This window comes from Prosopis cineraria, unplaced genomic scaffold (assembly GCF_029017545.1).
Source record: "Prosopis cineraria cultivar Desert tree isolate PC_DT_omini unplaced genomic scaffold, ASM2901754v1 PC8, whole genome shotgun sequence".
Classification (NCBI taxonomy): domain Eukaryota; kingdom Viridiplantae; phylum Streptophyta; class Magnoliopsida; order Fabales; family Fabaceae; genus Prosopis; species Prosopis cineraria.
In genome coordinates this window covers 5657538-5681191 of record NW_026555339.1, presented here as the reverse complement: position 1 = coordinate 5681191, position 23654 = coordinate 5657538, and the positions used below count along the sequence as shown (strand labels likewise).

General features: G+C 31.4%; 3 protein-coding genes across 3 annotated transcripts; all 3 read right to left on the bottom strand.

The window, feature by feature from the left end:
- Positions 1-1259: 1259 nt before the first annotated feature.
- On the bottom strand, positions 1260-4484 carry LOC129318584 (calmodulin-binding receptor-like cytoplasmic kinase 2). Its single transcript, XM_054963430.1, has 6 exons — positions 4178-4484; positions 3769-4004; positions 3494-3659; positions 3166-3255; positions 2786-3084; positions 1260-1809 (listed from the first exon to the last, which is right to left on the bottom strand). The coding sequence occupies exons 1-6, from the start codon at positions 4416-4418 to the stop codon at positions 1483-1485; spliced, it is 1359 nt and encodes a 452-aa protein (XP_054819405.1). The 5' UTR covers positions 4419-4484; the 3' UTR covers positions 1260-1482.
- A 3849-nt stretch (positions 4485-8333) lies between these two features.
- Positions 8334-8988, bottom strand: LOC129317893 (histone H4). The gene has a single exon (XM_054962308.1). It carries the CDS (start codon positions 8885-8887, stop codon positions 8576-8578), a length of 312 nt encoding a protein of 103 aa, XP_054818283.1. The 5' UTR covers positions 8888-8988; the 3' UTR covers positions 8334-8575.
- Positions 8989-15816: 6828 nt separating this feature from the next.
- On the bottom strand, positions 15817-16467 carry LOC129318359 (uncharacterized). The gene has a single exon (XM_054963082.1). It carries the CDS (start codon positions 16465-16467, stop codon positions 15817-15819), a length of 651 nt encoding a protein of 216 aa, XP_054819057.1.
- Positions 16468-23654: the final 7187 nt, after the last annotated feature.

Here is a 23654-nt window from a genome sequence, read left to right as displayed (position 1 = left end):
ATAAGAATTAATCACTATATTTGATCAACATTTATTTATAATATTCTAGTACATCACACTGAGAAGTAAACGCATGGTATGTGGTATTTTCAAGGGTAAGTGCCATGAAAAGTTACAAATTTTTGTTGCATGATTGTCAAAATATTGGTAAAAGAATAACTACAAATGTTGCTTGGAGATAAATCTTTCGGCAGGTGAGCTAATGAGATGTTATGTATCTATTTTGTTGTCTTCCTTTTATGTTTGATTTCATGATGTTGTACTGATGGATTAATTTTTTTTTTTTTAATGGAGGTTGCAAATCAATAAAATGAAAATTATTTTTATTAAGAATGTATTCTATTACATGATAAAATAATTATATCTCGACCAATATATGAGTAGTATCAATAAAAAAAAATAAAATGCAATATTTTTGATAGTAAAAGCTAGTTTTTTAAAATAACAATAACTGATTCAAAAGAAAATCATTCAAAAATAAAAATTTTAAGGCTAAAAGATTGAAAATAATACTTTATAAAATTAAGAAATCAAACAAAAATTTTATACAAAGTTAGACAACTAACAATACATTTTAGCAAAAAAATCATATCTTTAATCTTTTTAGTTTTTTTTGGGTAAAACTTTAATCTTTATATCTTTATGTTGCTGTAGTATATAAAGATTTCCATTATTCCACCTCGTAAAATGCCAATTAGTCAACTAAGCATTGTAAAGTTACTCAAATGTTTAAGATTGAGAGAGTGATTCTATCTTTAATTTTTTATAATTAGGTAGGTTTTTCCGTAAATTGCGCTATTTATTTATGGTTTGTTAAAGAGGGAGACTTTTTATAAAATTTATGTTTTATGTTAATAATGTTTAGTGCACTTTTATAGTTATTTTTATTAGTTTTATTTTATTTTTATCCTATTTTTGATTCATAATTCTTATTGACAAAGTTGGTGTAACATTATTTAATTTCAAATTTGAGAAAAAATTGAAGGCATTGGAATTTTCTTTTTTAGAATGCACATATTACTCCTTTTCCTTATCATAAGATGTTCTCATTATCTTTAATATATCACTTTTCAATTTTGTCATCTAAAATGTTATTTTTTTTTCCTTAATTAATGTCCTCTGCTTTGCTAATATTTGATCCCATCTTTACTCTTGGGAGATTATTGCACAAAAAAGTAATTAAATCTCTCAACACATCATTACAATCTAAATACAAAATCTTGAGGTTTATAGGGTCAAATTCATGTTATAGATTCTACTAAAAAATGTAAATAAAATTTGTATTCATAATTGATGTGACTTGAATTTTCAATATTTCATTTCCCTCCTCATCATCATTCTGATAACTTGAGAACTTCCAGAATGGAAGAGGAGAAAACCTCTTGAAAACAATAGACTGATATGAAACAGCAGCACATTTACTATGAATGAGCCTATTTGAACAATCAATGAAAAAATTCTCTCAAGAACTAATTAATATGATTAGGCAGAGACAAACTTATAATTGTCATCATCCTCAACTTCAAGCGATACAAACTTATTCTTCCTATCGTCAGCTTTAGTGAAATCTGCAGAATGATGAGAAGCAAGAGGAGGAACATTAGCCAAAGCTTGATCTCTCAACTCTTTTCGGATTCCCCATAGAATCTCCGCACAAGTTTTCATGGAAGGTCGCGACTGCCTCAACGGTGCAAGACATTGGAAGGCAAGCTTCATAACCTTCTCCATTGCCGTGGTTGAAGCTGGACTTCTCCACAGCCTGGGGTCCATGGCAATAACAGCATCTCCTTGTTTCAACATCTGCATTGCCTGTATTCAAACAGATTGCATATTTTTCCGTCCAATCAATTTAATGGCCTTCAAAGTGCATAATCATTGGCTGAGTTATTTTAATGAAAACAGAAAACATAGCCATTGGACATTTGTGTAGGTCTTTTTAGGCTACATTCTTACTACCTGAATCAGCCCCAAGTAGCACATTTGTGCAGGTTTTAAGAACTCTATGATGTGAAACTTAGAGAAGTAACTAAGAATTCTTAATGTTTTCTTCTGCATTTCCATCTTTTACAGAATTTGATCATTTACTATCCGCACTATGTCCATTCTTTGATTTTAATCGTTAAATATGATATTTCCTCGGTATTACACAGAATGGTTCGATGTAATGAATGTTTTACGTAGGACCAGGGCCTAGGTAGAATAATCCGAGCACTTTACTGCGAGATAGACAATAAAAAATTAGAATGCTAGAATGCTAAAACATTACACTCATGCTGTAGATTTTCAGAATTTGATGGCCTAAAAACTAACTCCGCGGCAATGCCATCAAGTTTCAATCAGGCAGATTCTAGCACATTTTTGCCCTGTGGCCTGTGGCATCTTCTTAATACTGGAACCAAGTGAACTGTTTTTTTTTTTTTTTTTTGGCTAACGACTCAATAAACCAGTGGAAGTGAATTTGTGACTTCAACTCTCAAGCAAATGTAAATGAAGGAAACTTTTTTGAGGGGAATAAGTAATGATCATCTTAGTCTCCTTAGTAGACATTAAAATTTAAAGCCTAGAGGAGCCTCTCATCAGAATAATTAGCTACTTAAAATGCTTGTGTCCAGAATAAACACTGAACAAAATTCACTTTCTCCATTCTTAAATATCTTTAATCTACCAGATAACTTTGATATACAGTTGAAACAGTCAGATTCTATTCTCAAGTAATGTGCTCATCAAGCAAAAGTACTATTCCTAGTTCTCATGTAATACTTTTAGGAATTTTTAACATGCTTACCCATCTGATGGTCACTCTCTCACTGAGAGGTCTCTTTGGTTCTAAGGGATGTCTCCCGGTCATCATTTCAACGAGCAATACGCCAAACGAATAAACATCACTCTTCTTAGTGAGTTGATATGTTCGAAGGTACTCAGGGTCCAAGTAACCAGCTGTTCCTTTTATTTGAGTTGAGATATGAGTTGCTGCAGGATCATCTGAAGCCAAACGAGCAAATCCAAAGTCTGCAACTTTAGCCCTCAATTTTTCTGTGAGTAAGATGTTGGATGATTTGATGTCTCTATGGATTATTGGATGATCTGTCAAATATACAACACAAATTAAGCCTCTCATATGATTTCAACAAGAAGCACTGACTTGTTTTGATTAAATGGACACACCTGTGTACATATGAAGGTAAGTTATTGCATGAGCAACATCAATTGCAATGTCTAGACGGTCACCAATTTCCAGTCCATTTCCTCTTGTACCTGCATTTATAGCAATTGATTATAAAGTTCTCATCTTGTTCTTAAAAACAATATACAGTTTGCAGAAACTTAACAAAGAACTTTTATAATTTTATAATTTTTATAAAGCACATTCGAAAAGTTGAGGAGATGAACAACGAGCTAAGACACGAACCATTGCCTTCTACAATATGCCAATTCTGACTGGGTTATCTTTTTCATATGCAACAGTAAAAGATTGATTATTCCCTGAACTTACCATTCAGATGTTCTCTAAGTGTCCCATTGCCAACATATTCAACAACAACCATCTTTTCATTTTCATGCTCCAAATATCCATATAACCTCACAAGATTCAGATGCTCAATTTTTGACAGAGTATTTATTTCATTCTTGAACTCCGCTAAGTTCTTGTCATGCGTAGTCTGCCAACAAACTTCACTATATCAGACACATTGGTAGCAAAAACCTGAAAAATCTGCTTTTCTTGGAGATGGGCAATGTTCAAAACATATCATCAAGCCATTGCCATACCTTCTTGGAGCGCTTTATAGCAACAATAGACCCATCACTGAGCTTCCCCTTATACACAGTTCCAAACCCACCTTCCCCTATTATATTATCTGCAGAAAATTTTCTTGTTGCATTGTAAAGCTCTTCGAACGAGAAGTTGCCCATTCCAAGTTGTCCACTTGTGACGCTAGAAGATGCGTAGGAGTGAGAAAACTTCCATGAATTCTTGTTACTCTCAGACGATACATCAGTTGAAACTGCAAAGATTACAATTATGTCTCAGTTTTGGAAAATATGGCATTCACAATCTAATTTTAAGGGTTGACATTTTGGCAAGCACAATGAATTCAGACTGTTAAAGAAAATGAGGATGCGGGTAAAACCGGAAAATTATATCAAATTCCTCATCAAATTAAAGACCAAGACTTACATGATGATACCCATCTGGATTTACTTCTATTCCTTTTAACATCACTGCTTCCGGCAACTTCTGCAGATGGTTTTCCCTTGCCAGAGCGAAAGATCGCAAAAACAAGTGCGAATTTCTTGGCAAGAGATTTGAAAGACTTAAGGGAAGGACGAGACTTTTGATTATGCTTGTTTGTATCACTGCCTCCATTCTGATTACTTTGACTTGAAAGGACAAAATGGCGTTCTGGAGTGTTCTTCATCTGCAGAGATTAATGCTAACCCAGATCATTCCCGATTACCAAAATTTAAAAGGAAGACGGTCTGAGGATTCTTAATCCCTTTTATTTTATTTCTGAGACCAATTCTCCAACAAATTTTGTCCTAGTCCAATTGGTTGACTCAGTAGTTTTTGAAGTTGATAGTAACATTTCTCTTTTTACGGTTTAAACTTGAAGTGCTTACCAGTAAGGGCAAATTGTCCAATGTCCATCAGAAGCCAAAGTCAAATAAGGCAACACAGTGATATGAGATTTTAGTCAAGATTTTTAATATAATTTTAAATCAACTTTAGAACAAATTTAGTCCTTACCTATTGCTCCCTCCATTGAAAAATATCCCTTGCGGCCTAAAATATTAGCATTTTTCTCAATTATATTTCAATTAAAAATGTAAACAATATGGTACTTGAGAAAAAAAAATTCTCACTTTACCTCTTATATTTATTAATCTAGGTATTTGTTTAAATATATTTCTTAATTTATCATAGAGTGCATTAGCAGCTGGGATTAGGGATAAAAATAAAAAATAAAATATATTTTTGTGGAAATGATAACTTTATTTGTATGTCAATTTTTGTCAAAAACTACTTATATTTTGGATGGAAAGGAGTATAAGATACTTTTAGCATAATTACACCAATAATAAATTTAATTAATTATTTTTAAACTAATATCATTTTTTCACCTTAAAAGTCAGTTAAGTGGTTTATTTATTAAGAGTATTTTGATTAAAAAACTCATTAATTATATTTGGCAAAACAAAAAAACATTAATTTTTTTAATGCACTATTTCGTATGTTTAAAATTAATTAAATGAATTCCAATGATTAAACCTATATTTTTTAAGTTTTTAATTAGATTTTTGTTTTTAAACCGGGTCAACGTCTCTTATCTGTACCACATACCAAGCAAATGACCCAACCACGCGGTTTATCGGTCACGCATTGAGAAAGGAAGTTGACTTTTTCGATTCTTCCATTAAAGCACATGTTTTTTCCATTAATTGACCGTTTTATATTTTTTTTAAAGCGATCGTTTTAATATTTAAACTTTGTCTAGTTTATGTTAGTATTATAATATTGTTACACTTTAACCACAATACAAAATTGAAAAATTGTTAAATGTTGATAATAAAAAAATGAAAAATTTTAAAACAGCATATTAATAGTGAAAATAGTTTTTTGGCTAAAAAAATAGTGAAAATAGTTTCAAGGCAAAAAAAAAAAAAAGTACTTGCATACTTTAAAATAAAATTTCGCTACGGTATTAAACTTTTCCACATAACAAGAGTTTGAAAATCAGATTGAAGTTTGGTTTGTTACTATGTATAGATTGGAGTAACGCGACTATTTCATTTGAGGTTGAAAAAGTCATGTCACTTCGAGGGAACGGCCCTTGCAAACGAGCAACATAGTATAAATCCATAAGAATAATAATAATAATAAAAAGGCGGCCTATATATACTAAGATACTATAATATAAAAAATTAGCTGTTGACATGTCAAATACACCGATGTGAAAAATGACTTCTATGAAGAGTTTTTATTTGATTTTTTTAATATTTGTTAAAATTTATTTTATGACAAACTTATAAACCCTTATAAACTTATCTTATAAATCCTTTCCAAATCTTCTGCAATTGCTTCCCACCTTTCAGAAACTAGTTTTGATCACCCCTACTTTTAAAAATCTTTACTTTTAATGCAATATTTATCAAGGTAAAAAATTATAAAAATTTTTAAAAAATTAATTGTAAATCTATACTGTCCAAGGTATATATAATTAATTAATTTATAAAAATTTTAAAAAATTTTAATATTTACATGGACCATTCGAATTAAGTTTACATTATCTAAATTAATGATAAAGTAGATTTATTAAAAATTTATAATTTTTATTTTAATAAAAAATAAGACTTTTAAATTTGGAAGGTTCAAATCTCATCAAACACTAAAATCAATTCTTGTTTCCCCTTATCAAAATAAAAATATACAATTATGTGATTTCTCAAATTATAATTAAATGATATAATAAAAAATTATTAACAAAATTGATATTTTTAGTAGAAAAAATTTAAATGAGTTCTCAAGGATTCGTCAAAAGTCAGACATACCTTTAAATTTAAAGAGTATTTATAAAAATCGCCCACTACTAAACTTCTCACATAAGTAGTGAGATATAAGACCACAATTTATTGAGTTATGGATTATTAATAACTTAGCAAGTTAAGTTGAGACATATTTTGTTTATAAATTTTTATTTTATTTTTATTATGCAATTTTTTAACATTTACAATTTTATCGATTATTATGTTGCAAAAAATTATTCTAGTTAGGAAAGAATTTTTTACTTTTTTATGCATTTACAGTAAATGAATTTGCATGAAAAAATTATCATTTAATTGTATATTTCTATATTGATTTTGTTAACAAAATTATATTTGATATATGATTTAACAAATAATTATAAAAGTATTTATATAGTATAATTATAATCATAATTACATAAATAATTTTATGGAGTTAGAGGAAACAGGGAGGGGGAGGAAGCAATTACAAAAAAATTGTAAAGGACTTGTAGGTCATGTACAGGTCGATCACAAAACAAACTTTAACAAATATTAAAGAACAAAAAATAAAAATTTAGTTTTACAAAAGCATTTTTTATGTTAATATACTCGATATGTCAAAAGTCAATTTTTTATATTATAATATTCTGATAAATAATTTCAAAAGTATAACATTTGGAAAAAAAAATTCTACTTATAACATTCTACTTAATTTGCCCAAAAAATCTGTTTGCATGTTGAAATTCAGCTTTGCTTGGGTTCTTTCCTATATATACGCTAGACCTTCCAGAAGGCAGAAACCCAGAGCCCTTAAAACAAAATGTCCTTTTTTAAAATTGTAACGGTCAACGAAGCAGATGACAAGAACATGGAAAATGGCAGGCTGGAGCTAGATTGGTTTCCACGTGCACAAACATTCAAGTGACAGCATGTCACTTGTCCTCAATGATGGTCAACATGTATGGAGCAACACGTTTTGTTTCGTCGAGCAACTATTTTCAGATTTTTTTTTTTGGGCCTGTTATTGACAGGCTACTTTTTTTAAACCAATTATTGAGAGGCTACTTAATAAGTTATAATTGTTCGCCGGCAGTTGAGCTGGTTTAGACACTTCAGTCAAATTTATTTAGTCGTTACTTTAGGGAGATGTCCTGCTGTAGCCGATCTCGCTGATAAGATAAGAATTGCTGCCATTGTCGTCGTTATAATAGGAGTGAACAACACGCTCCTATGGTCAACCATACAAAGCTTGATTCGGCAATGTCTGCACAGGCGAGCTTTTTCCAGGACCTCATTCAAGGCGCCCTGTCTCTATTTCCTTCTTTAGAAAATGCCAACTTACGAAAAAACCATCCACAGCTCAAGATATAATCAACAATAACAACATAGAGCAATAGTGATGGGTTGGCGCCTTCAGCAACGATGGCTCCAGCGCAGAGATTTTTAAGGGGTTGGATGCAAAAGGGGGAACAAACCACTGTAAGATAGCTCCATGGCCGAGCTTCTAGAAGTCAAGAAAGCTATTGAAATCATCTTCCGCTTCCGTCTAATAAATGTTTCCAACATTGGAAATATTCCCTTGAAAGTTCAAACATCCTTTTTGTTTGGTAAAAATACACCCAGTGAAAATTATAGCCACCCCATCTGGTTTATACTTTAAAAAAAAAAAACGACAATCATAAACTTGTTCGTAAAGAGGAGAAAATTTCACAATAAAACCCACTTCAAAGCAAATCCTGAGAATCAACCAACCCGAGACCAAGAGGCAGAACACTAAAACCAGAAATCCTTTTCGGAGGACATCAAGATTACGTAGCACGGAATCGCAATTCCAGGGACAAAATCATCTACTAATTAAAAGTGAATCAAGCAGTTATAACATGAGGATCCAGCAATGCATTAATCCCTCTGATTCGAGGACACAGTATTAACAACACCAAATAACAGAAGAAATTTAAACACACTGGCATTTCTAATTTCCAAATAGAGCATCCCCAGTACATAATTGTTATATAGACCTCTTTCAAGACACAAATTTCTTCTGTTTGTACCTATTCGCAGACCAACAACTTCAACCACCAAATCCATAGAGCGTCCTTCCCTGCCTCTTGAGCGCATAAACCACATCCATGGCAGTAACGGTCTTCCTCCTGGCGTGCTCAGTGTAAGTCACAGCATCACGAATCACATTTTCCAGGAAAATCTTGAGCACGCCTCTCGTCTCCTCGTAGATCAAGCCACTGATTCTCTTGACGCCTCCTCTTCTGGCCAATCTCCGAATAGCAGGCTTTGTGATGCCCTGGATGTTATCGCGGAGGACTTTACGATGCCTCTTTGCTCCTCCCTTGCCCAGACCCTTGCCTCCTTTTCCACGACCAGACATTTTCGCAGGAAAATTTCTCTAAGAATCGAAGAAAGTAGAAAGATCGGTTTGAGAATTTAGGGTTTGCAAACGTTTCCGTGTGAAGAGTACGAATTGTGAAAATACTCGCCCTTTGGGGTATATATCGAAGCGGGAAGGTCAGGATTTAAAGCTTACGAGGGTTCGAGTGTTGATCAGAACCGTTGGATTTATGATTGATCGAGGGCTCAAATTCACGATCCGTGCGTCTCAACATGGATTATTGTAGAACGTCGATAGATGAGTTTCCACGGTGGAGATTCGCTTTTAGCCGAGGGGTAATCCGTGGATTGCTTTTGCTTTGGCTATCTCTTCGTGAATGGAGCCTGAAAATTTGGTGGGGGGGGGGGGATCTACTTTTCTTAAATTTGGGTATTGATATTGTGTTTCACTAGGATAACAAAAAATTATGAAAAAATTAATTATTTAATCTCATAATTTTAATTTAGTTATAACTCAATTTTTAAAATTTGACTCATTACAATTTAATTTTTAAAGTTTTAATTTAATTGTAACTCATTTTTTAAATTTTAATTTACTATAACATAATTCTAATAATTTTAATCATTTAAAATATTAATTTCTATATTTTAAAAAATAAAATTAAAAAGATTAACATTATTTAAAATATTAATCTTTATCACATTAAAAGTTTTAGTAATTTAAAATATTAATCCCTAAATGACAACATAATTTTAAATTTTTAAAATTTTATTTTCAATATATAAAGACCAATATTTTAAATAGTTAAAATTATATGAATTGAATTGTAAGGAGTGAAAGTTCAAGGATCAAGTTTTAACTGAATTAAAATTATAAAAATCAAGTAACAATTTAGGAAATGGGTTACAGCGCACTCGATATTATAAGAATTGAGTTATAATGAATAAAAATTTAAAAATTAAATTACAACTAAGTTAAAATTATAGGAGTGAAATAATTAATTTTTCAAAAATTATTGTTTAATACGAATATTATTATATTTTCTTGTGAAAATATTATTATAACTTGGAAGTGAATTGCTCAACAAGTTAATGGCAAATCACCTTAACCTTACCGGTAATAGCTTATAACCTTGTGCCAGTTTCTATAAATCTATAATCTATAAATATGTTAATAGCATGTAATGTATGAATGCTTGATACTTCTTCTCCACGGACCCGTAGCAACGCGAATGTGGCACCGAGCTTGAAAAAACGGAGAATAGGAATAAACTTGAAGTTATTTGAAATTATTTTTATTTTATTATTTTTAAATTGATATTTTGTAAAACATATTTTTTAAAAAATGGGTTTTTTATTTTTTTATTCTCCAGAACAATAATCCCAGGACATTTGAAAGTTATTTTTATTTTTATTTTATTTTTTATTTTCTAAAACACTTTTTGAATACAACTTATCAAATAATTTTTTTTTATCCTGAAAAACAAAAAACTGTTTTTAAAACAGATTGCCAAACAGAGCCTTTGTTTCTTTCTTTCTTGTGTTCTGGAGATGAGTAGGGTGCGTGTGTGTGGCTAAAGGAAACAGAGTACATTTTGTGAGATGAAGATGAGGCCAAGGTTGCTGTCTGTGTCTCGTTCCCCAAATACTTGAGGACAGTCAAGATTGCATTCAATGTGATTAAGGGTGACCTTCCAATTGCCACACGTGCATGACAGCAATTAACTTTTACTCAATCAAGTGCTTACTTTTCCTACCTTTCAGTTGTCTGTATATGAATGTCCATATATACTTTTGAGTTCTGATCCCTCCAATTTTTTCATGAAGAAAGATTTCTACAATTTCTTTATATTGATCCTTTTCACCCCATTTACGCTGGTCATTAATTACATCCTATTAACCAAATTAAACTACCAAAATCCATCGTGTTCTTATAGCATGCGTGTGTGGTGGGCCTCGTCATCCCTCTCAGTTTATTGGCCATTTTGATTATAAGTGCCAAAGTCCAAATTTGTCATCCCTAGCTTTCTGTTTAACTATATATATATGTATATATATCCTCTCTACTGATCTTCTCAATATCATTCTCTCACAATCGCAGTTCCATCACCTGAGGAGTTGAGTTTCTTTATATTTTGCATCATGATCAGCATTCCCATGATCTGCACGTTTTTCCGTCGCCTATTCTTTCTTCATCCCAATACTCTACCAACTCATGATGCATCGCCGCCAAGGTGAGAATTGAGAAAAAGCTTCTTCATCACTCTGCTGCTTCTTTTTTCTTTTTAATTGCTTCGCACTATTCTTTGACTGACCCTTTTCAATTCGTTGAAGGGCTTCGGATTTTGCATCAATATTTCACACTATTTATGCCTACTTCACTCTACTGCTACTAGCTATGATTGAAATCAAGTATCAAGGATCCAACAGCGACCCCTTTAAGGAACACCTAGTTATCACTGTGCTTTTTCTCATATCAAAATTTGTGTACGTCATTACACTCTTAACTTTTCGACCGGATCAAATGAATAACGACGACTCACTGCTCCATCTGAGGGTTGTGGTGTGCCATATTTCTGGGACCATAGCGTGTGAGCTACTCTTGTTGGTTCTCGTTTCTCCCAACAAATGGTTCATAATCAATGTGTCTTCGCTACTTGTGCTCGCACTGGCCCTCTTATGCTACAAGTATCTATTATTGAAACTGCTGGATAATCATGATACAACACGAGGCCGGTCATCAGAAGAAGTTCACGATACAGATCAAGAACAACCTCATGATGAGCCATGAACCTTTCTAAACTCAATAACTTCCACTGCTTATTAATTTTAATAGACTGAGGGGGGAAAATATAAGGCCTTGCTCCACTGTAAAAAAAATAAAAATAGGGACCCAAACACTCGATTTGCCATCAAGTTTCGTACGTACTTCCCTGAAAATGCAGCTTGTTAAATATTTTAACGTATATGTTAAAAGTAGTGCATGCCAATTACCAACCCATGATTATTTCTTTTATAAAATATTTTGAAATTTTTTATTTATTATTTAATAGTATAATGATAATTTTATAATATATTAAATCTAAACCATGGGAGTGGAGATTTAAGGGTGCTAGAGAATGCAGGAGGAGAATCCTAACTCAGCTCAAATAGACATACTGAGTGTCGGGGGGACTATTACTGCGACTTTTTTTTATATTTAATATAATTTAATAAATAGATTAGTAAATAATTAATGAGAAGCATCGGATTATGTCAGTCAAAGCTGGGGTGAAACTAGAAATTTTTATTATTAAGAGAGTCAAGATGATAAAACATATATGATAATTAAAAAAAATAAACCTATCTATATATATATATATATATATATCACTGACATGACATATATAAATATTTTAATGTCTATATTTATATTCAACTACACGAATATATAATAAAAATAAAAATATATATTTATCTTTTAAATTTTGCTTATCGATTTTTCATAACATAAAAATTAATTATCACGTTTATGATAAAATTTTTAGCAATTTTCTTTTCAATAAAATTTATCATTAAATTGATGAAAATTACATCTTCCCTATGAACATTGAATGACATAAATGCATCATTAGGATATAAAATTATGTCCAATCTATGGAGCTCTATTAATTGTTAAATAAATTTACTATTTAATTTTTTAACTGATAATCATAACAAATAAACATATCAACATGATAATGATACACAATTGTCACAAAATCTCCATGTCAATAAGATTGAATTTCAATTATATTAGAGTAAAATTATTTATATCATAAATTTTAATAGCTTGGTTATTATAAGAGAGTATTTTTTTTCTAGAAGAACATTTTAACCATAACTTCTTAACTCTTAGATAAATGATTGTATAATAAATATTGAGCACATAGCATTCAATATATTTTAGGGTTTTTATTATAATGTTTGACAACGTTTGTTAGTAATAATTTTTATAGTTTCTTTCATTAAATATATAATGAAAGCAAAATTAAATAACATCAATGTTTTGGGAGCATGTGTAGTATTGTCTTACTGAAAATAAGTAAATCTTATGATAATTTTTAAATTATTAAAATAGTTGTAATCTACATGCGTAAATGACTGCATTTAAAATAAAAATGATAATTCTATCTAATATTTTAATGCTTCTATAATTTACTAACTTAAAAGGTCAAAAATGTATAACCCATGTACTTTACTAAAAAAGATTAAAAAATTAAGGCCCCTCCTTAATCCTCCATCTCCACCTTGTGTCAAAGTTCCATTGAATATAATATCAAGTCGGTGAGATACATTCATACCTCACTAAAGACAACCAATATTTTATTCGCGGGATCGGAATCGAATAAAATTGTGAAGTAGGCTTACTTGTAAAGCTTATATATAATGCAAACTGAATCAACTATACACTGAAACTTGCAACTCCAGACAAACTTCATATAACTTTAATTCATAAGTTAAGACATTATAACTTTAAGGAACCTGCTTCCTAATTTCAAAGAGACTTGTACGGCGCCGTGCCCTGTGGAAACAGAAACTATTACACAGAACAAAGACTACAAAGGACATGTTTGATTTATGTTCTTAAAAACTATTTCATGTTTCTAAAAATAAAAAAAAATATTTGGGTAAGTATTTTGAATTTAAATATTTTTAAAAGTATTTTAATTTTAAGTATATTATATTTGACTATTATAAATTATCTCTAGCTACAGCCAACCAGTATTGCAGGTCATTATCATTAATTAGAAGCAACTACCACTATCAGCTATTTTTTAACTATGTACCTTTTTCAAATTAACATAACCAATAAAATATTTTTGTTGTTTTCAAAAAATAATTTTTAAAATTAATTTTAAAATAATTTCTAAAAATTGAAAAAATGAGAAAATTTTCAGAAATTAACTTCAAACCCATTTATACTTCACCCTTACTCCTCCTAGGGGCCTCTCATTTTTCTTCACTTTTCATTTCTTTACTTTTCTCTTTATCATTGTTGAGTCAAAGCTTTTCAATTGTTTTGATTTAATATTTGATAACATTATTATTATAATTTTAAATAAAAATATATAAATAAATTTAAACTATTAAAATATGATATAAACAATTTAAAGCTATAATATTTTATTTATATAAAAATTAAAATTAGAACAGTAATGTCGTAAAGGGCAAAAGAGAGCAGGGGAAAATGAGAGACTTCTAATCTTACTTCAGAGCCCACTTATAGCTGGCCCATTGGTTAGCCCAGTCTTTTATCTCGCGGTCCATTTTTCTCATCAAAATTAAACCAGTCCATCACGTTATTTTAAGGCATAATTATCATTGGTTCAAAGTGAGACAGAAAATGGCAAATATCACTCCCACTACACAATTAAGAACAGTATCTTTTATCGCGAGTCGCTGTGATGAACATTTTTAACTAATACTCTTTTTTAATACGCGTCAGGTATTTTGACAAAATATGTAGAATATAGCTATTCACTATTTAGAGCTAATAAAGTGAGGATAAAACCAGATGTGAGCAGATATCAAATGTTGGAATCTTCTTAATGCAATACAAAATATATAATAACAAACAAAAAGAGAGTGCTTATGAATCATGAGTCAGAGATGGAATGATAATGAGAGTGTCTCAATGTATATACTGACCTTGATAGTTACCTACTCTAGCGCACGATATCGTAACTTACTTATAAATCTAATAGCTAACAATTCAACATTTTCTGTCATTATGACTTGGCATGGATGACGATGACTTTGAAAACTAGTAAAGGATTGTAAGTTGGTCTTAAAAAAAAAAAAAAGATTGCAAATCGAGGCTCTAGCAAACTAGTTAACTTATGTGATCTACTTACCACATATAATAATACACAGTATCACACTAATTAATTAAGAGTTAATAGTCAATACATCAGTTAAGGATTGAGGCTTGATTTTTGAAAACTAATGATTGATGCACTGGGCGTTATTGTAATAATTTGATTGCTTAAATGTGCTTTTTTTTTAAATTAAGAGACAGAAATTATATTAAACATAAAAATATAATTAAGAAAACTAAAAGAAAAGGAGGGGGAAAAAAAAACCCTTTTATCAATTTCCAGACAGAAAAAGAGACGGGAGTTGAAAGAGTGAAACGGAAATGAACCCATTTATGAACTGAGAGAGAAGATCGTCCAAGTTTATATGCAAAATGCAACGACAACTGAAATTAAAAAAACAATTTCTTGTGGCACATGTCATATGATCACAAAAGTGAAGCCTGTGAAATAAGTCGCTCATTGCAGTAACTAAACTAGGATCCAAGAAATTGCATATCCAAGACAAGCAAGTGCACAGAACATAGTTGGTTCCAATCTCTCGACCTCAAAAAGAAAGGAGAAATCTTCCATGCATATTTTGACCGTAATCAATAGCACGAACAAATTAATGTTCATACTTCATAGCATCGCCAAAATTAGTAGCTGGTGTATCAAGCACGCTCGATCGATTAGTGTAAAAAGAAATAAGTTGGATAATTAGAAAAATGTTTTTTAAAAAAATAGAAAATGCACATATCTAGTGTTTTTAATACTTCCATTCTATCACTTCCCATCAGGTTTCCCTATTTCACTGGACCAAAATCGGCCCTCATCTCTCCCTGTTTTTTCTTCTGCGCTAGAATATTTTTAGCAGTTATGGTTATGGTTAGCCGGTTATATAACCGATGTCAAAGTTAGACTTTCTACATCCTCTATAACAACACCACTTATTTAACTGCCGTAAAAAAATCAGTTTTAACAATTGTAAAAAGTTATTTTTAACTGTTGTAAAAATTCATTTTTATAATAGTGGGCGGAGCAAAGATATTCATTCATAAATCAGAAAAACCATGCAAACATAACATAGTCCATAAAAATGCCAAACCAGAAACAGTAAATCGAAAACGTGAGGAAAATAAAACAAAGCAAACTAAAAGAGAAAGCTGCTGCAAATGCCCTCGCGATCTGTTGCTACTGAATACTGGCCAGAAGTAGACAATGGCACATTCATGGAGTCCTGGAGCAAAACAAGTGCTAAAGGAGGGCGTGGTGTGAACACCGAACCAACTGATTCCAGCTCCCTTGAAGCTAAACCTGCTAAACAATTAGCAGCCAGGTTCTCACCACGGCGAGTGAGAGAGAAAGTAACACAGCTCAAAGACACCAAAATATCCCAGATATCTAAGTAAAGGCTGGTATTCCCAATCACATAAGTATAAATTATTGCTGGTGCAAAGTTTAAAAACCTCGTCACAGATTCACAGTCCACCTCTAACATTAAACCCACACCAGGCCAATATGAGCTTAACTCAAGAGCTTTCTTGACAGCCTTTAGTTCGGCCAAGAAACCAGAATCTGCAACAATGCTTCCACACCATCCAGTTAGGAACATACCGTGGAAATCCCGTACGACTTTGCCAATACCAGCATTTTTACTATGGCCCTCATATGCCCCGTCACAAATGATTTTTATAACACCCACAGGAGGCGTGGATGAGCAACAATCAGTATTTCGCAGACCAGATTCAGGAATCTGAGTTAGTAGACCTCGAGCCTTCCAGAACTCTAAGAACGCCTGCATCCGTTTGCATCATTAATTTCCCAGGATCAGGTGGGTCATCGTCAAAGACACTTCTGCAACGAATTCTCCAAATGTTCCAGCAAAACAAAGCCACATAAGCTTTCCCATAAGATGGTAGAGCCAATCCCTTATATTACTGATAAGCAGTGGGTTGATCATAATATTCAAATGACACCCAGACGCCAGACCACCCATCTTTTACCCACTCGCATAACAGGAATAAATGCTCCAATGATTCATCATAAAGGCCGCAAACTTTACACCTTGGATCAATTTTACATCATTTCTTGCATAAAGCTTCAGATGTGGCAAGGCCGTTCCTGAATACCTGGAGAAATACCCGAGACCTGGAACTGTTAGACTACTTTTTTAATATATATGTATATAAATAGAACTCCTTACGTCCCAAATTATAGACATTTTATAAAATTTTTTTATTTTAAAATATAAATACTTTAGATAAATTGAAGTTTCATTAAATGTATAAATTTTAATAATATCACTCCTCTTTCTGTAATTAATTTCTATCCTTTCTCTTTTTAATATATTAAATTACGGATATTTTTAAAAATTTATATTTTTTTTAAAAATAATGTTGTTAAGTATATTTAATAAAATTTTATTGGTATGTAAAATTTTATTTAAACATGTCTTATGATTGGGGACGAAGGAAGTATTTTTTATTTAATTATTATACCATCAGTTAAACCATAACAATTATGACCAGCTGATCTTTTCCACTTTGAATTATCGTGACAGCGTCGGTATTGTCATGATGGAGATTAGAGATATGCTGAGATTCCAGAAATATTTTCAGATACAGCATGTTTCACAAGATGGTAATAGTGCTGCAAATGTAGGCCATGGGCATCTCTGTTCACATTCATTAAGGTTAGGTTGTCCAGTGATTGAATTTAAACAATACGAGAAGTCCACGTTAAATAAAGTTAAGCTTAATTAAAGCTCTCGTTCATGATGTCATTTCTTTTTATTTTATATTAATTATTAAACTTAATTTTATTTAATATAAAACTTTTCATACTTAAATAATTTAACAATTCATTTATCTTTACTTTTCATAACTTGACTTGGTTTTGATTTGCGTGCATAATACACGGCAATGTTTGGGTCTCATTGGATTTGAATAATTTGGTTCGTGGACATTCTAATATTTTCATTTGTTCATAAAAATTTATGGTCTTTTTGATAAGTTTTTTCATATAAAATGATGAACAATTAATTAATTTTTTTAATTTTATCCTTTCACAATAATTTTCAATAAGGAAGGAAGAAAAGGTTTTATGAAAAAGAAAATATTTTTAAAAATGATGCATTTAATATGGATAAGTTGAAAAAAAATGTAGACAATATCAATAATTTAACTATTCTTAATTTTGGTAATTAAATGATTAGAAGTGACTAATATATAATAATGAACATGGCACTGTATATTAATAGAAGTTCTCAAAATTTGAAATACTTTCTCCATCCCAATTTATAAGATATTTTTAACAAGATTTCACACACTAACATAGTTCATTATATACATTTTATAATCTTAATTTTTCTATTAGCTTCCAAAGATACACTTCATCAATAAGAGAGATGAAAAAATATATTGAAAAAGTGAAATAATGAGAAGTAACATCAGAATAGTGATTATTAATGAAAACTTATTTTTTAAAATATCTATTGATATATATAATATTGGTGATGTTCTTTTGATGTTACTCTTTGTATGCCTTCAAATTTTCTTGAGGATTAAAGTTGATTGCTGTTACATAAAATACAAACTTAAAAAGGGGTTGTTTCTATGTGAAAAAATTTGTTGACTTGTATGTCATTGCAAGAGAGCTTTGGAGGGGGATCACATTGATGTGTCAAGCCATTTGCTCCTTTCTTGTCATAGAATACTCATTAGAAGGATTATTTAATTCTTACTATATGGCGTATACAACTATTTATTATCATTTTCAAATTTTATCTCTGCTATAAGTTTGATTTAATAAGATTAAATTTTTTATTTAAAAATATATTTAATAAATTAATAATCATTTCTTAGTTCCAATAAAATAATTAAAAGTACTTTATAAGGAGTACATTTTTTTTTTTAATAATGCAAGAGATGGGCTAAGCCCAAGAGAAAGCTAAATAATGGAAAGCCGGAGATCATCAGATCCCATAGACTTTGCACCAGGGCTCTTAAAGAAGGTGGAGACATGTCATAAAAGGAAGAGATATTCAGACCTTCCTTTGCCAACTTGTCTGTAATAATCTTGTTCTGCTCTCTTGAGATATGTTGTATCACAATAGATCATTATTTCAGATTCAGCATCTGTTTAATCTTCTCACGTACCAGGCTACCAGTAACATTGGTATAGTGTCCCCTCAGCAGGCTATCTACCGGTAGCTTGGAATCAGATCCCACGATTACACTTTTGAAGCCCATGTCCCAAACCACGTTCAAACCGTTGAGTCTTGCCCATCCTCAGAGCTTCGTAAATCAAGAGTTCTAGTTATCACAAGTACTTGTACCAATCAAGAATTCTAGTTATCACTTCCAACCTGCGGAAGGATCACTCATCTTTGAGCTCGGGGCAAAGACGCAGCTACGGGGTGCGCTTGTTAGTACAATATGTATGAACCTTCTTCCTAGCTAAGTGACGCATTTCAAAAGTACACGATCAAAGAATGCTTTATCGATGTAGTGGATTGGGTAAAGCCATATATCGAGTACCCAAAAAAAAAAAAAAACAAAAGATAAGAAAAGAAAGAAAGAAAAGGAAACGAAGGTGGCTCGAACCAGAGGTTATTGCTTCTTTTTCTTCTCCTTAGTGCCTACAGTAACTTCACTCTCCTAGGGTTCATAATAAAGAATAACGTCCACTATGAACCCGCATTGAAGAATCAACATGATTCAAATCCAAAAAACAAAAAATGACTACTACGTACATGTATAATCAGCTCCAAGCTCCAAGCTCTACCTGGCTACATAGCTTATTTTGGACTTTCGTAACCTTTCGTCTTGTCGTTTCCCCAAAAAAAGGTTGCAACTTTTCATTCATCAATTCGAAGGCTCAAAGAACGGCCTTGTACTTTTCTGATATCTAAATATTAAGATGTCCCTCTGCAGGCTAGTATGACCCATCCATGATCATTCTCAGCTTCTCTTTAACATCTTGAGGACGACACAAGCTAAGAATGCCTCCACTTTCATTTCCTTTCTTCATCAGCTCCATCTCTTCATTCTTTCGTTCCTTCTCTGATCCTTCTCACGCTTCCTCCTCAAGTAGCCATGCCATTCAAATTTTCTTCACATCACTGGTTACCGCCTATTTATTTATTTGCGTTTTTTTATCATTTTATTTTCCCTTACTTGATCCGTTTTTAAACTTTTCTAATGCATTTTTTTGCGAAGGGCCTCAAATTTAATTTCACCGCACACCGTAAACGCATATGTAGTTGGCTTGCTTCTTGCTTTGGTGGAAATAAAGTACCAAGGATCCATCAACAACCCTTTCCATGACCACCCTTCCATCAGGCCGCTTTTCCTCATCACACAATTTATCTGCGTCATTTCCCTCTTGCCCTTTCAATTTGATCGACTCAATGAACGCTCACGCAATTTTAACATTGTGGTTTGCCATGTTTTTGGAACTCTGGCCTGCCAGCTGCTTCTGCTGGTCCTCGTCTCTCAAGTCAAGTTGTTCTTCATCAACGTGTCTTCTCTGGTGTGTATGTACTGGTCGCGACGTTTTTCTTGTGCTCAAATTATCTCTTACATCTCCTCAACAATGCTTCAGAAACACAAAGGTCCGAGATTATTGATCACAGTGGAGAGGGACAAGCTATGGAAATGGTAGATGTGGAGGCTGAAGTAACTTGCTCTTCTTGATTTTACATCCAAGAGAGAATAATAAAGTAACGGGCATGGGGTTTTTTTTGTCCGGCTCAGGGAATTCCCGTTAAATATTGGTCAATTACTTTTTTTTTTATTTTAAATAAAGGCCCACACATTCATGGAATTATGTTATTTAGAGTTGAGTCAGGCCACTTGTTTAAATTCAAAACGGCTCCTGGGCCGGGTTTTGTCTGCCTTTCTTCGGTAGCAAAGAGACTTCATTAAAGATAGAATATAGCCCAAATATTTGCCCTATTAGGAGGAGGGGTGATTCGGTCATCTGAGATGTTTTTATCTTTCATCCTTTCTTTTAAATATTTTGTTGTGCGTTCCAGTGATACCAAATTTAATTTTTCATGCATACATACATTTCATTGCCATTAAAATGGAGAATTTCAACGAACTCTGGCGAGGGTTTACTTTCAAATCATGACTAGCAGAATTTGAGAATACAGTGCACTGAATTGAAAATATATTTTTAATAAAAATAATCAAAATATCCTTATTTGTTAATAAATTACGGTTTTAACAAATACATTTTATATTTTCATAAGTCAAAGAGATTGAAGATTTAAAAAGTATTATTAACAAATTCTTCTAAGTAGTGTTTGGATTAACAGATTTTGATGTGAATTTTATATTTAAAATCTTACATTTCAAATATTATATTTAAAATTTATGTATTTAAAATTATTTCTTTTGATAGTTTAAACAATTTCAAATGAAAAAATAAACAAGGTGAGATTCAAGATGAGAAAAGTGACAAATTTAGTTCTATTTTCAATCAATGAGAGATAAAATTGAAAGTTGAGAAAAGATACAAAAGTTACAGAGATATAAAATCACATAGAATAAAAGGTTTGAAATAATTAAAATTTTAAATAACTAGGACATAGAAGGAATATTTGAAATCATAAATGAATTATAATGAGAAATAGACCATAAATTCTTATATATCCAAATGAGTAATTTGATTCAAATCTAAATTCACATTAATCTAAACATATTATTAATGCATTTACAAGCACACGTTATTAAAATGACAAGTTATATTAAGATGTTAATAAGCCCACTTTATGTTATAACAAGTCAATAAAATTGAATATGCATAAAGTATTAATAAATCTTGCTAATTAATTAACAAGTATGTATTAATAATACGATAAATTAAAGTTTTAACAAGTCCCTTCTTATTTTAAAAAAATAATGGGTATTTTGGTCATTTTCTAACTGATTATATTTTCAATTAAATTGACCGTAATACAAAATTAAGCCCCTGCGATTAATGTTACCAGTCTATAAACAATGTTTACATGGGATGAATTCGTAGATAGAAATCAAAGGTCTCTTTTTTTTTTTCCTTTGGTACCATAAATGAAATACAAAGACCGTTTGGTATGCACGAATCCTTTTGTGTCTATGTTAGTTATTTGTTGAGGCGATTAACTGTAAGTTGACGTGGGAGGCAGTGACAGATCCAGAGCATCACTCATGAAGGGCAACAATGAAAAAATTCATGAAAGTGAGGGTCAAAATTAGATTCCCCCACCCCTCTTTTTCTGCATACACGAAGAAAGCCTTGTTGTTATTAAGCGGCAATAAAAAAAAATTGATAAAAATATCTTTGGAATTTCATTCCCAAAAGGCGCCGTCGTACTTGTACATGACAAGCGAGGACCATAAGGGGTAAAAAGAAAAAAAAAATCTCAAATCGTGCATTTGCCTGGAACCCCTCCTAATTTTTTATTCAACCTCTACAAGGTCAACAATTTCACATGAGCTTGGACTTCTACTACTGAGATAAAATCACTTTCCATATCTTCAGATACAACCCATAAAAGTTTGCCCGTAGTCGCATCCTTGTTCAGACAGAGGATCACAATGGTTGAAGATTTATTACCTTTTCTTTGATTTAACATATTAAGGAGTGAAATTTAATTAAAATACCTTATATTTTTGAACTAAATATTTCAATATATTTTTGAAAGCCTCTTAATTATAATTTTTTTCACGGAAGAACGGGATATTATAATTATCACTAAATTTTTCAATCACCAAAGCTGTGGCCCAAACTTGAAGAAAGCTCATATTATGCATTCACGTCCAAATCGCCAAAGTTTATTTATTTATTTTTTCCATTCAATAATTTAGACTTTTTGAGAATCATACAAGAAGAAATGGGAACCAATAGCCTCTTTTAATGTCCTCTCACGACGAAGACCCTTATGACCAATAAAATTGGATACGGAGAATATTAACACAGCTCATGTACAAAGACAACATGCACAAATAAAAAATATCCTTTCATGACAAAAACCCTTGTAACCACATAATCAAAGTCGTCCCCTTGGATTTTTATACTTTAGCACCGTATATTAGGGGAGTTTTATATCCATGTGAATATTGAAAGACATGTTCATCGTTTATCCCAATTTTTTATGTAAAATAGAAAATAATACTCTCACCTATAAGGCATTTTGACTTCTAATTACCTCATTGGAATTGAGAAAATATGATTGAGTTATTAAATTTTTCGAAAAAATAAAATAAAATTATGATTTTACCCTTATTTAAATAAAAAAATTTAAATTTGTATTATATTCTCTCTTATAATTAATAAATTTAAACATGGTTTATATTACAAAAATATAATTAATATTCTCATGTGTCTTATGTCAAGGACAATTTTTTTTCTATATCAGGTTATTCACCTTTGGTGGATTAGGTCCTATTGGAATCATGAGACTATCTGGGTCTTTATGTGTGATTCTCTCAGGTCCTCAAGTGTGATTTGCTCCTCTTAAATTGAATGAGGGAGGGAAGTGTATCTAATCGTATCCTACACGTGCCACTTTGTGCATTATGTATGATGGCAATATGAGGAATCGGCTTCTCACTTGTGAGGTTACATGCGTTTGTCAATGCTCCCCTTTTAGCTTAGCTCTCTTCTCTTCAAGTGTGTGCGCTTTAATTCTATCAGATTAATTCTTAAATTATAAGAGTATTTCTTCCCTTCTTGCACTACAAAAAAATATTAAATTAGTGACGGAATAAATTTTCATCATTAATTCCTCACTAATTTTGTCATTTAATTAGTGACAGAATATTTCATCACTAAAATTTTATCATTATTCTATTATTAATCTATCAAAAATAATTTATCAATGAAAAAATTTGTTGTTAATTTTTAGGATATCATATTTCAATTTAGTGACGAAATGATAGAAAATTTCATCACAAAACTTTTCATCATAATTTCATAAGAAATTATTTTTAATTTAATATT